Source organism: Glycine max, chromosome 1, assembly GCF_000004515.6.
Source record: "Glycine max cultivar Williams 82 chromosome 1, Glycine_max_v4.0, whole genome shotgun sequence".
Lineage (NCBI taxonomy): Eukaryota > Viridiplantae > Streptophyta > Magnoliopsida > Fabales > Fabaceae > Glycine > Glycine max.
This window is the reverse complement of record NC_016088.4, coordinates 56,209,273-56,224,761: the sequence shown is the minus strand read 5'-3', so window position 1 is coordinate 56,224,761 and position 15,489 is coordinate 56,209,273. Positions and strand designations below refer to the sequence as shown.

The 15,489-nt window shown below is 34.2% G+C and overlaps 1 protein-coding gene across 1 annotated transcript; it reads right to left on the bottom strand.

Moving 5' to 3' along the window:
- Nucleotides 1–4,703: 4,703 nt before the first annotated feature.
- LOC102667019 (WRKY transcription factor 22) lies at nt 4,704–5,963 on the bottom strand. Its single transcript, XM_006573726.4, has 2 exons — nt 5,460–5,963; nt 4,704–5,360 (listed from the first exon to the last, which is right to left on the bottom strand). Exons 1-2 carry the CDS (start codon nt 5,765–5,767, stop codon nt 4,931–4,933), a joined length of 738 nt encoding a protein of 245 aa, XP_006573789.1. The 5' UTR covers nt 5,768–5,963; the 3' UTR covers nt 4,704–4,930.
- Between the last annotated feature and the right edge of the window lie 9,526 nt (nt 5,964–15,489).

The window sequence follows — 15,489 nt, the reverse complement described above, 5'->3', positions numbered from 1 at the left end:
GCACCATGGGTCTACAAGAAGCAAGTTCTATGAGGCTCAAAAGAAAGGACACAACCCCAGCTTACTTAAAAAATTACGTACAACATGGATAGCAGAGGCCCATGCAGCATGCACCGTATGTGATGGAAGTGCACATTAGGTAGTATGCACCAGATCGTACCTTTAGGTAGTGGAGAATAATAGGAATATCATTTTGTTAGGATATTCCTTGATTCACTTATCTTTCCGTTTTTTGGTTGTCGCGCACTTGTCCCCTAGTATCCACTATATATAATTGTAAGTAGCACTTCTGCAATATATGAGAAAATTACCAGAACCTTATTCTCTTCTTTGCTTTAGGAGGTTAACTTGATCCTCGAACTCCAAGTACTAACGTTGGTGCTTTCATTGCAATGGCTGAGGCAACTTGTTCCAAAGCTAATGCGGACCGCCTAGAAGACACCATTGCCAAACTCACCTCCTCCCATCTTTCCATGTCCCCTAAAATTGATGATCTCCTTCATCGTATGACCCAATTCGAAACCTCTCATCACACCCCACATAATCTTGCATCTTCCTCCACAAACCCTTCAACATTGTCACCCTCGGACCCCTCTCACCATATGAAGCTAGAGGTTCCCCGCTTCGACGGGTCTGACCCAACAGGTTGGATATTCAAGATAACTCAGTTCTTTAAGTATCATGCCACCCCTGACCATGAGCGTCTCACGATTGCTTCCTTCTACATGGAAGGCCTCGCCTTAGCATGGTTCACCTTCCCAGCTCTAGTGGATCCTTCACGCCGAAACCACCAATACCTTCTTCCACATTCGCCTTGAGCCCCCTCCAACCCAACCTTCACTAGTTTCGCACCCCTTGACTGCCATCAACACCTTAACCACCAAATACGCTGCCCTGTTTCAACCCATCAATGCCTTACCCCCCTTTCGCCCGACAGACCATACCATCAATCTCCTTCCCAACTCTTCTCTAGTTAACATCCGACCCCACCGATATCCCTATTATCAGAAACATGAAATTGAAAACCAGGTAGCTTCAATGCTTCAACATGGCCTCATCCAACCCAGCTCTAGCCCTTTCTCGTTGCTGGTATTACTTGTGAAGAAACGAGATGGCTCGTGGCGTTTTTGTGTTGACTATCGAGCTCAATATGCCATAACCATACATGATCGTTTCCCCATTCCCACAGTGGATGAGTTGCTTGACGAACTCGACGACGCCAAATAGTTTTCCAAGCTCGACCTGATGCAGGGATATCATCAGATTTTGATGAATGAAGCCAACATTAGCAAGACCGTTTTTCGCACCCATCATGGTCACTACGAATTTCGCGTGATGCCCTTTGGGCTATGCAATGTTCCGTCCTCCTTCCAGGCTATAATGAATCAGCTATTCCAGCCCTACCTGCGTAAACATATCATCGTATTCTTCGACGATATCTTGATATATAGGAAAAATTTCACTGACCACTTGGTACATTTGGAGAGTGATTTTTAGGTTCTGGTGGCTGGCCGATTCTCCCTCAAACTCTCGAAGTGCTCATTTGCTCAGAACTAGATTGAATATCTGGGTCATGTGGTATCCGACGAAGGTGTCAAGCCCGTACCAGACAAGGTGTAGGCCATTCAGCAGTGGCCTCATCCGCGCACAACCAGGGCACTACGGGGTTTTCTCGGTTTAGCTGGTTTCTACCGCCGGTTCATTAAAGGGTACGCCACCTTGGCCGCACCACTAACAAAGCTATTGGGCCACGACCAATTTGTGTGGTCCTTGGAAGCTGCCGCTGCCTTTCAAGCTCTCAAAGACGCCATCAACCACTCACCGATGTTGGCTTTACCTGATTTCACCATCCCTTTCGTGGTGGAAACGGACGCGTCGGGGTTGGGCATGGGCGTCGTTCTTTCGCAAGGTGGACACCCGATAGTCTTTTTTAGCAAACAATTATGCCTGAAATTGCTAAGTTCCTTCACCTATGTCCGCGAGCTTGCCGCCATTAACCCCGCCGTCAAAAAGTGGCGCCAATACTTGTTGGGGCACCATTTTGTGATATTAACGGATCACCGTAGCCTGAAGGATATGATGAACCAAGTGATTCAAACTCCCAAACAACACCGATATCTAGCAAGATTGTTGGGCTTTGATTATACGATCCAGTATCGGACAGGCAAAACCAATGTGGTTGCCGACGCTCTCTCGCGATCAATGGAGTTGTCCGCAGGGTCTCTCTTCATCTTGTCAATGCCGTAATTCTTATTCCTCGACAACATTCGCAAAGAGCTGCTTTCAAATGATGAATTTGTTAAGCTTCGTGATGATATCCATGCTAATCCTACAGCTTATCCTGAGTATTCATTAACTCTAGATTTCATCATGCACAGAGGTCGCATCTAGTTACCTTCGAACAACTCCTTCATTAGGGCACTGCTTGTTGAATTTCATCAATCCCCGGCATGGGGGCATATGGGAATCAAAAAAACCTTGAACCACTTAGAGGACAATTTCATTTGGAGCACCATCCGTGAGGATACTCGTAAATTCCTTGTCAGTTGCCTAGACTGCCAACATACTAAATATGAGACCTAGAAGCCTGCAGAATTGCTTTGTCCTCTACTTGTGCCAGCTCAACCTTGGGAGGATTTGTCGATGGATTTCATCGTGGGTCTTCTGGCGTATCCCGACCATACATGCATCCTTGTTATCATTGATCACTTTTCGAAGGGCCTTCACCTGGGTATGCTTCCCACGCATCACACTGCACATGTGGTGGCTCTTCTTTTCATGGAGCTGGTTGGTAAACTTCATGGCATGCCCAGAAGTATTGTTTCAGATCGTGACCCATTGTTTATCAGCAAATTTTGGCAGGAGTTGTTCTCCCTTAGCGGCACCAAACTTCGAATGAGTTCGGCCTATCATCCTCAAACGGATGGGCAAACGGAAGTTGCCAATCGTGTAGTCGAGCAATATTTACGATCATTTGTCCATCGAAAACCATCTTCCTGAGGGCGTTTCTTGTTATGGGCCGAATGGTCATACAACACCTCTTCCCATTCGACTACTGGCATGTCACCATTCGAGGTTACCTTCAGTAGAAAGCCCCCCCAACTTCCCTCAGTATATCATAGGAACTTCAAAAATTGACGTTGTTGATGACTTACTAAGTCAAAGGGAAGCCGTGTTTACTTTGCTGCGACGTAAGCTGTTGAAGTCACAATCACATATGAAAACCATTGCAGACACTCATCGTCGGGATCATGAGTTTAAGGAAGGTGACTCGGTCATGGTAAAGCTGTGACCACATCGACAAATATATGCCACAGGCACAATATATTCGAAACTTGCCAAGCGCTATTATGGATTGTTCCAAGTTATCGAACGAATGGGCAAGGTTGCTTATAAACTGAAGTTGCCTGAGCAATCACACATACACCCTGTGTTTCTCTGCTCCATCCTTAAGCCCTATGTAGAATCCTCTACTCCTATAGAAACTGTGGAACTACCACCAATGGCGTTTGACAATCAACTGACGGTTACCCTATTAACAATTATGGCAACAAAGAGTATCCCTTCAGCTTCAGGTCTAAAACAGATGGTGTTGGTTCAATGGCTGGGGTTGCATCCTGATGAAACATCATGGGAGGATTGGTCTGTCCTTAAGGCTGCTCACCACCTTGAGGACAAGGTGTGGCTTGATGGGCTCGGGAATGATACGAATAGCACCAAGGGTCTGCAGGAAGTAAGTTCTATGAGGCCCAAAAGAAAGGCCACAACCCCAGCTTACTTAAAAGATTACGTACAACATGGATAGTAGAGGCCCATGCAGCATGCACCGTACGTGATGGAAGCGCACATTAGGTAGTAGGCACCAGATCGTGCCTTTAGGTAGTGGAGAATAATAGGAATATCATTCTGTTAGGATATTCCTGGATTCACTTATCTTTCCGTTTTTTGGTTGTCGAGCACTTGTCCCCTAGTATCCACTATATATAATTGTAAGTAGCGCTTCTGTAATATGAGAAAATTATCAAAACCTTCTTATCTTCTTTGCTTTAGGAGGTTAACTTGGTCCTCAAACTCCAAGTACTAACCCATTATATAGTGATTTCTATATATATACTAGCAACTTTAGCTGAATCCTTCATAGTTAGTTAAGAGAGTCATATATCATGGGGTACAATTTGGTATTCATTGGTGTATTGTTCTTGTGGTGTGCCATGCCTAGTCACATTAATAATGGACTAGTCATTACATGAGTTCATCGGCAAATAATTCTGACTATGCAGATACTCTTGGCAAAGCCATCTTGTTTTTTGAAGGACAACGCTCGGGGAACTTGCCCACCACCCAACGAGTAAAGTGGAGGGGAGACTCCGCTCTCTCTGATGGTAAACTTCAAAACGTACGTATCTACAGTATTGCAATAATACATTATACATTATACGTATCTACAGTATCCCATCGCTGCAAAATTGCCGTGTCTGTTTAGAAGAATTTGTTTGTTTGTTTGTTTTTACTTATTTTATTATCTTGAATAAACAACTTTCATTTTAATTTCAATAAAATATGTTAAAATTTCATTAAAAAATATTTTTTTGCAGAATCTAATAATACTTTTAGTTTTTTTTTTAAAAAAATCATTACTTAGAGTGTATCAGTATGTTAATGTTAATTAATTACAATAAAAGGCTAAATATAGTTAATCATTTAAAACCGTTAGTTGCAGTGATAATGGTTATTCATATATATTCAGTTGCATGGAAGTATCCCAACGAAGAACGAAAGATTTACTACAGACAAAACAAATCACACTTTGAAAAAATGGAAAGCCTAAATTTATGAAATACATGTCACTACGTTAATTAGATTGCATGAGTTGAGACGAACCACCTATGTATACTATTCACGAAGCCACGGTCATCTAATGCAAGTCCTTTTAGTTCCTCAACTTCGATGCTTGGAAACCAACACCTTCTACAAAATCTTCCTCTTTCTTAAGCTCCTTAATTTCTTCATGCTCATCTTCGATAGCCTCCGCCACCACAGGTATTAATGTGTGTTGATCATCCCGAGTTCTTGTAGTTGGAAGTGGAATTGTGGAACTGTTCTTTCTTTGTTGTGAGTTTTTGCATGTAGGGTGAGGATCGCTGTGTTCTGCAGTGTAGGTAACTATGAAAACTCCAGGATCCAAATGACTCCGTTCCACGTGTTTCCTAGCTAAGCACCCTTTGGAGCTGCTACATCTATAATAGCTACGAGGATAAGGTGACCCCTTTATTGGTTTCTGCCCATATTTACGCCATGCCCATGGGTCCGAAACACCATCTGCAGCTGTCACCACCCTCTTATTCTTCTGCCGCTTCTTGCTGAGAAATTAATAGTAATATTATATAATATCTTCACTTTTAATGTAAAGAAAAATAGTAGTATCAATTTTCAAATTCAGTTGGATGCATGATGAATACCTTTTTTTACATCTAGATGCTGTTTTGTCTGATGGTTTGAGTTCTTTGACTTTTTCATCTAGGATAGGTGGGGAATTTGCAACGACGGGAAGAGGGTTGTCATGAACATGACGAGGGTAGGAAGGTTTGTAAAGCTCTTCTAATTCATCAACCACCGTTGTGGTTTCTGAGAATTCCTGAAAATTGCAAAGTAGGTCATCTTGTTCTTCAGGACAGAAATGTTGAGAAAAAATGAGATGCGGGTTGTCCATCACGGTGGCTGCAGGGGCTTTGTTGCATCCCACAATAGCTTGCAAATCCCAATCCATCAAGCATGCGTACGTGCAAGTTCATCCAACACCAAATTAAATCACATCTATATAGGAAAACGTAGAGATATAGATCGATTAGTCAAAGAAGAAATTACGAGGAGAATGATGGACATATATGGCCGACTAGGATTATAAATTGAAGGCTCGCAACTCGCATGGAGGGTTTTGGAGAAATGTCAACCAAGGTTTGGATATATATATATATATATATATATATATATATATATATATATATATATATATATATATATATATATATATATATATATATATATATAAAAGGAAGTAAGTTTTGTGCTTTGAGCCTTGGAAAACGAGTTCTTTGCTTCAAATAAGTTCAAACAGGCAATAGCATTTCAATGGATTTGACTAACTATACTAGTCAAATGGGCACGTAAAAGTGAAAGTGTGGAAAGTTTTTGTTATTTTGCAGCAATTTGGTGCCAGATGTCTCTTCGTCATGACGAGTATTATCGTTTGTCTCGAAATAGACAGGTGTGGCGTGTATGAGCGTGGATAAGAAAATGGAATCAATCTTGCCGTTAGCCGATACAACACACAACAATTGGCTGGAGCATCCTATGCCGCCCGACAAGCAAGAAAAATAGTTATCACATGCTTGATGATGCTGTCTTCTTCCATCTCACCCAATAACAACTTTGAAAACTCACATAACTCAACAGCTAACTCAGCTAGTTAATTTTTCGTAATGTCAATCAGACAGAAACACTTAACTAAAAAATAAATATAAGTTTAAAGAATTAATTTAAAAAAATCATAAAGACTCGTATGGAGTGATTGCAAAATTTTAATTATTAATTTTTAAAATAAAACAAATTGTGTTGGATAAATATAGAGTTGAAACATTTCAACTCATTTTAAAATATTTTATATTGGTTTTCAAAATCAATAAAAAGTTAGGTCTGAATTGAATTTTTAATTTTCTAAATCACATACTTCTTGATAATAAATCTTTTTATTGTTACTACTATCAACTATCAATGCAGTGGTTGTTATCTTAGGTATTATCATCACTGTTCTTAACTATCACGGCCAATACAGTTATTATCATGGTTATGATCACTCATAAAAACAACTCTAAACAATATTTAATAGGATATGAAACTTTTAAAATAAATTTATTTAAAATTAAAAATTAAACAAAAAAACATTAAAACTAACTGTTTCTAAAAAAATTTAAAACTGGCAACTAAAAACCAACCAAAGGCCTTCATTAAAGATATTTTCAAGGATATACAAATCTAATTTTCAAATTTCAAAGACTTTTAAATTTTTCAGTTGAAAAAAAAAATCCTCGTAAAAATTTACTCCGGAATGACTGTCGTTTATGTGTGTAGTTCAAACTTAAACTGACATGAAATTGTGTTTGACAGTACATCGGGCATTGCGCGGCAATTATAGTTGAGTTACTGCGAAGTCTAGAGATTTGACCTCCGATAGAAGATATTCGGAATTCGACCCTAAAATTCTTCTCCGATCAAGAGCTTTGTTATGCTGAGCTCAGGTAAATAATTAATACTCTTTCATCACATCATCCATCCCCTTTCGTTTTGATGCGTGCAGGTCCGAGCCAGAATTGAAGTCTCTGTCCTCAATTTTCTCAAAATATTAATTGCGTCCAACCCTGCCATCTCAGATTTGCCTTTGGTACAAGTTCACTTTTCATCAAAAGCTATGATTATAATCTCATTGTTTCAGAAGAAAACAAATATGAATGTATTTCTAATTTTAGCATAATAATCCTATGACAGAAATCATGCATGCTGCTATAAAGTTCTGTTAAATAATAAATAAATTTGAACAATTGAACATTTGCAGCATATTTATTATTATAATTAACTTAATCATGTTGCACTAACTTCTGTTGTGCTAACTTATTATTGCTGTACATCAAGCATCTCGTCAGCTGCTCCTTATAGTATTTTTGCTCTTGATATATAGTCATTTTCTGCTCCTGACAGTATCCCGTTAGACAACAGTATTTATTAGAAAATAAATGTTTTTAATATTTCATTGAAAATTGAAAACATCGGTCAAATATAATTTTTTTTTTCAAAGATAAAACCAATCAATTTGGGACGGAGGTAGTATAATATGTTAATATCAAATTGGTTTCGAGTGGCCTTGCTCCAAAATAAGGGGCATGTCCAACCCTTGACTGTTACTAATGCTTGGGTCGATAACGTTTTATCTGTTCGTTTATTATTGCTATAAGGGAAAATGTCCATTTTGATTGCATTTTTTTTAGTAGCATTGCAAATATTGTTTGATACGGTTTTTTATTCATTAATTGACTTGCGATTAATCCACATAACTCGATTAAAAACATATATGAATTGATCCACATAGTTTTTGTCACATCCACAATCCACAATACTTAAACTGAAACTTTATTTAAGAAAATTAAGTTATATTATTCGAATCCATAATTTATTGATATATTATTTCAATGTTTTGTATTAGAAAGTATAAATTTTTTATTAACATCCAGTCAAATGAATTTCCAAATACATGTAGTTTGTCAGTATATTTTTATAATTTTTAAAACCTTATTTATCTAGACTAAATTTATTATATTAAATTAGATTCTTATATTAAAAATTTATAAAATAAAAATAATTTATAAAAAATTATAATCAATTCAATTAAGTTAAATATAGATACAAAATATCTTAATATAAGAATATAAAAAATTAAACAGTAAATATTAATACACATATTTTATAATTTATATAATATAGTAAGAAAATGACTTCATACAAATAGTCAAATACTATATACTATAAATTATTACGGTTTTTTGTGAGGTATTACGTTGTTAATATGGTTATGAACTTTTTTTTTTTTGAAAGAGAAAGGATAAGTTAATGGGCTAACCTGCCCGTTCTTCTCACAACCTTCAATTGGTCTAGCCCAATTCAGTTTGAGAATCTAATAACATATCCTAAGTCAGCTTGAATTGAACAGACATTTGGTTAAGTTAATCCAAATTGACACCTCTATAATAGATTGTATATTTGTAGACACTGTCTGATACTATTGTTTACCTTTTATTTTATCATTTTAGAAGAAAAAAAACTTACAAGTTACATTCTTATTTATTTATTTAACATTATAAAGTTTAAATGAAATTAATTATTTTTTAGTTATGTTCTTATTTTAATACTTATAAAAAAACATTGATGTAAAATGATAGAAATATTAGAATAATATATAAAATAGATAATATATATATATATATATCTTAAATATATAAATATTTTATAATATAATTAAAATGATCTAAGCTTTTTATTCTCTAATTTGAGCGTAGATCGTTATATCACGAAAAATTATGGATTTTTGTAATAATTATTTTAATAGTTATATTAATTGTGCATTAAAATTGAATTGATTTTTATACAAATAAAAATATTAATTGCAGTTCACATTTCATATAATAATTTTAAGAATTTAATTAAGTTGCACATAATGATCGTATAAACATTTTTCTATATTGTTATCTAGTTATAAATTGTTACATATAATAAAATGATTGTCTTTTATAATAGTTATGTCAAAAATTATTTATGATACTTTTTAATTGGTTGACAATATAAAAATTTCTACATAAATAATTATGAAAGTTAAATTTTGCTTTGAACTCGACCCTAGAAATGTCCAACCTATATGAGATTGGCCTAATTAACAAGAAGGCCTTAACATATTTTAAGTTGAGGTTAACCTCAAATTTGACTTATAAGACACTACGCGACACACCCTATATCTTGGAGTAGGCTCCCCAACTTATCAGTAGTGTGAGATCTAAACAGTCTTATCCTTATAAGGACATGCCTCCACTTGAGAACTTATAGGGACATAGGGTCTCACCACTCCCATTCTATTAACAACAAAATGTAAAACATATATAGGATAAGAAAGGAGGTTTAAATTGTGTTTCTTCAAAATATTTTCATATTTTTTTTACTTAACACTTTTAAATAGTTCTACGAAACAAGGTCACAAATCTACAAAATGTCAATAAGACAAACTAAAGATATCATCCTATAGATGAGGCGCAGTTTAATTTAATAAAATGTCTTTCGTAAAAAATTGGCTTAAATATTTTTTAATTCTTATAATTTAGATATTTTATTTTTTAGTCTCATAAAATTATTTTGGTTATTTAATTTAGTCTTTGAAATATTTTAATTCCCATAACTGAATCACCTGTAACTGTAATATTGAACCTCGGTTTAAATGTCCTTAGACCATCTGGACGTTGATATTTTGGGTTTTGTCCAATTAAACTCTGGAGGCTAATTCAGAACAAAAGGTAATTAAAGTGGTGTCAAAAAGAGAAGCAAGCTTTCTAAGTAATAGGATGGTGAATCTTGAGATTAGCTTAATTTTAATTAGTTTGGAAATTCATATTGACAGATCATGTTATATTTTCTGTAGGTAGTTTGGGCTCAGCCCTTTTTTTTTATAAAAAAACTAATTTTTATTATTTTCCATATAGCATCTATACCCTAATGGAATGTACCAAAAACAAATTTATACCCTAATGGCAATAGCCTATTAGAACGTGCGTTCCTACATCCCTGTAATAGCAGTGCCCACATGCACCCATGTGAGCTGAAATTCTTGGACTTGTTTAAGGACCTCTATTGGCAACTTATGTCTTATGTAACGTCTAATATAATGTATATAAACATAAAAACAGCCTTTGTTGACAAAAAAAAAAAAAAAAGCAGCCCTAAAAAGCAAAGAACTCCTTCATTTTCAAACAGTGGTCGATACATAGGCACCTAGTAAAGCATTTTCCTACAATCTTCCAACAACAATAAAGTAGAAGAGTATTCAAAATCCCTTTCTCTAGCACAGTTGTAAATGAATAATGAATTGACGAACGCTAGAAATAAACTTTTTTTTTATTTGGGGGGGGGGGGGGGGGGGGGAGAGATATGTTCTATTATTGTTATTGGAAAAGTCATCCATATTATCATATTGGCTTGTTCATTTTTCTGTTGATCCTCCGCTTGATTTAATATAATATGCCAGCACAATTTTCACGTACAATTATGATTGTTATTTTAGCTTTTGGGTGACTTTTGATGCTTCCATTAGAAAGAGGGGAAAGAGGGCTTCCATTGAAGGAAAGAGGGGTCCATATGAAGTATGAACGCTTCCCCCAGGAGAAAAAAAAAGGGTCCCTTGGTGGTTGGCCAAGAAAATTTCATAGTTCATTCATCAACTAAACTATACTGTAGTAGTACATTATTTGTATTGATTGACGTTGTATGGATAATGTAGTTTTGATTAATGAAGAGATATAAAGAAAGAATTGGGAGAGGAACATGCGGATCACATCTGTATTAAAAGAGCCAATGGTGGAGACATTTCATCCATGACTTAATAACTTAACCAACCATGCTTATAAAGGCAATGCCCTTAATAGTATTTTCTCTCGCTAATCACTGGTTAAAAATCCAACTGGCAGGCCCACGTACCTCTCTCTTGCTCCTCCTTAAAGCTAAGTACAATCATTTTCCTTTTCATTTCCTCCTAAAGGTCTATTTTAAAAATCATTTGTATATTACTTTCAAAGCTTTAGCTTGCGATTCATACAAGCAAATATCACTTTCCTGCCTTGCACATCAACTTGGTGGTTCATTCGCATCAATCAACACTCCCCCCCCCCCCCCCCCCCCCACATCCCTTTCAGTAGCCCCCAAACTATATATTCCATATACGTATTAATACAAACGTTTGAAATGCCATATTAAACAAATGCCTTGCTTTGTGGGCTAACTAATCAACACAACATGAGCCTATATTTCTCCAACAATCAACATATTTCTTCAAGTGAACATTTCAGCCTGGCATATATTATACATAAAATACAATTACTCAAAGTTAATTAATTTAAAATAATCCCTCAAGTGTTAGGAATTCATCTCACACTTTTATTTTAATAATCTTTTCCTATTTTTGGTAACAAGCACCTCTGAAAAGAAAAAATATCTTACATTTTCCTTCTTATTTCTTCATTAAGAACACTAGTCTTTCTCATTTAAAAATTACTTAAAGTTAATTAATTTAAAATAACCCCTCAAGTCCTCTAAAACTACACATATATAGTCTTTAAAAAAATTTAGTTACCAAATTATTTTAAAAAATAAATTAAAACGCCATCATAACAATTGATCGATCCTTCGAATATTTTGTTATAAAATAATACTCTCCTACAAATTTAACTTATAACTAAATTGGTCTCTCGTATATTTTATTTATATAATCACTTTAGCTTTTATAAGGAAAAATATGGTATCGTATTTAAAACCTTTCAAAAACTTAGTTGTGACGAAAAGATTTAATTAAAAGACTAATATTATGAAAAATTACAATTTTAAGGGATTTATTTAGCGACCACATTTTTTAAGGATCAATACAAGTACATAAAAACCTTAGAGATTAACTTAAGAGTTTACTACCAACCAATTAAGCCCATAGTTAAATCTTTTAAACATATTGATTGGAGTTAAATTCTTAGCTGTGTTTAAGAAAAATGCTTTGTCGGATGATACAAAACCTATTTAGCATTTTAGATGATCTATGTGTTTCAAGAGACACTAGTTTTGTAGAGAAATTCTTAACATGCACAAAAGAAAGAAAAAAAAGCTTGAGTTTTTTACTCTTAAATAATTATTTTAAAATGTCAAAGTTTATAAATATATTAAGATACAAAATTATCGAACCATTTTTCTATTAGACAAAACATTGTGACGATTTATAAAATTTTAGGAATCAATAATTAATCGTTTGCCTATGCAACTTGCGACATGCCGTCTTTATCCAATCATTATCAAGACAAAGAAATCATCTTCGAATTCAGTAATCTATTTGCAAAATCTTGATGACGATATTAAGATTTAGGAGACTACTGAAGTTCACTGCATGGTTACTTTAAGAGCCAATGTCATTGTGTAATAGCAACATGATCTCACCTCCATAACTAATGGAGCTTTTCGATGGAGGTATCATTGAAACACGATAATAGGCCACTTTAGGCTAAGTCGACAGTCTATCTTTCCGGAATGTACTGCGGTGGGTCACCTCTTCCCACTTCGGAGAGATTATTAATAAGTGACATGCTCTTATATCTTTACATATCTACTTTTTTTTTTTGTTGACAAATCTACAATTATGTGTTACTATTAGTCGACATGTTAAAACAAGATGGAATATATCATTTTTCTTCTTCTATTAGGCATGTTTAATTAATATTTATAACTTACGAGTCGAAGCAGATAAATCCAATTATGGGAAGATGTCACTCTTTCAGCACTTTTTCACCCTACATAATCTACTATCTTAAAAGAAAATTGGGTTCTTTATCATTAGGGAAAAAAGAGAGATAAGTGAAAGCGAGATATATTTTGATTTCATTCAAAACGATAAAGAAAAAAAAGTTAAAGTCTCACTTATTTATGTCCATGTACCAAATATTATTATAATAATTAAAAATAAATCTATATTACTATTTATTCATTAAAGATATTCCTGCTCAATTAGAGAGAGAGAAAACGAAAACCACATTTCACCTCAGGCAAGGTGATTGTAGCGCAGTCTCGTATATATATATATATATATATTAAGGTCCTGAAAATAAATTAAACTTAATTATACATTGATCTAAATCTCAATCTAGTTTAGACTCGCCCAATTCTGATCCACTTTGAGCCGTCTGTGGCAGTGGTCCACAGGTTCCGGAAAAATGAGTGTAGGTCTTATTGGAGTGTTGAAATTGTTGAGAAATGTTAAGATCACCAATGATTATATCTTTTAATAATTGTAACTCTCGGCCCGTGATATCTAAAACCTAAAATTTACAAGTCCTATTAAGGGTATTAACTTTAATTGATGTCAATCATGTTACTTATACACGTTTTTCCAACAGCATTAATGAATTTATTATTCCTTCTTTATTAATTGAAGAGACAATCAAGTCAAAATAATTAGTAGTTTGGGCTTGCTTAAATCATAAAACAACAACTGATTTTCAGTCTTTCTCACACTTGTTGTATACAATAAATTGCTTTAGAAGATTCTGTTAGAAGAAATAAATATTTAAAATGTCAGTTTCTTTCCGGATATATGAAATTTACGCTATCCCACCGGCCACTATCAGCTATATATTTAGTAAATACTACTAATAGATTATATAATAGTGAATAACAAAAAGAAAGAATATGTTTCTTTTTTATAACGTGTAAATTATCCTATTGTAAGAAAAAGGATATTATCTTAATTAACTAAGAAACTTTATATTGTCGCACATGTTTTTTTTTTTACAGATGTCCCACATATGTTTTAATGTATTGAAAGAATACAATATTTTACTTTTTTTAAACTTTAATTCATGCTAATTTGAGCGTTAAAATAATTATATATGAGGTCCAATTGTAGAGCTTGGAAGGATTGTTAAGGGATTTGCATATCTGACACCTTGAAGATAAATTATTAAGTGATACAAGATTACTATCTATGTGTGATCTCAATTAATTGATTTCTATACAACATGTATTTAAGTTTTTTATTTTATTAAGAAAAAATTAATACCATATTATATATATCATGTGAAGACTAATGGAGATTATATTATATATGATCTATAAGAATATTTAATCATTTATCCCCCTTGTATACCGTCCCTCACCACCGTTCTGAGCCTGATCGATGAGGCCACCGCTGGAGGACCAACGTTCTGCCTTAAGTTGAGAAGTACATGTTTTTCCCGGGCTTGTGCATAACACTAACAAATAAACAAGGGTTGAGTGTCCAAGGAGGAAGAATATGATATCCGTTCCAGAGAGAGAATATTATCTCTATAGATATATGAGAATCTCACGGTAAGGCACGGTTCAAAACAAAATCAATAATGCATGCTTATGGCTGTAGGAATAAACCTTGCTTAAAAACTAAAACTAAAACAAGTTTCTTCAAATATATTGTAAGGTAGTTAATTAACTATATATATATATATATATTCAAATTATGGCCTATGAAAATAATATTATTCCATATATAAATTATTATCTGTTGAATACACACAATATATATACAATAAAACTATTTTTCTTTTAATATTTTAAACAATCATAAAAAGATCAACAGTTTTTAGCCGATCATACAATGGTCATAAATTCATAATATCTCCAGGACTGTTTTAGTTAAGAAAGAAAAAGAGAGAAAACTGCAGCAAAAGTAATTTTTGTCACAATTCCACTTGAGATAAGATTTACAGTTTTAAAAATTGTAGTATGTGTTTGGTTTAATTTATTTTAGATAAATAATTACTCATTTTTATCAGTTTTTTTTTTTAATTTTGTTAATTGTTTTTATTATTTCCTAAAACATATAGTTGATGACAAAGATTAGAACCGTATGTCTCTGCAGTTTCCCCCCTCTTTTTTGTCTGATTGCAGGTGTTTGTGACTTTTTGTTCCATATATACTTCCATTCCACTCCTACATACATATTTGCAAGAGTATTTTACGGGGTGTAAACAATTGGTATGCAGAAATAGGACAGCCAACAGTATAAAATTCTTATTGGAAACAAATAAAACGTGCGTAAGGAACTAAGTGTAAACCATTGGACTCATTGAATTATTTATAATATATTGTAAGAGACGACCATCTATTTTTCTGATC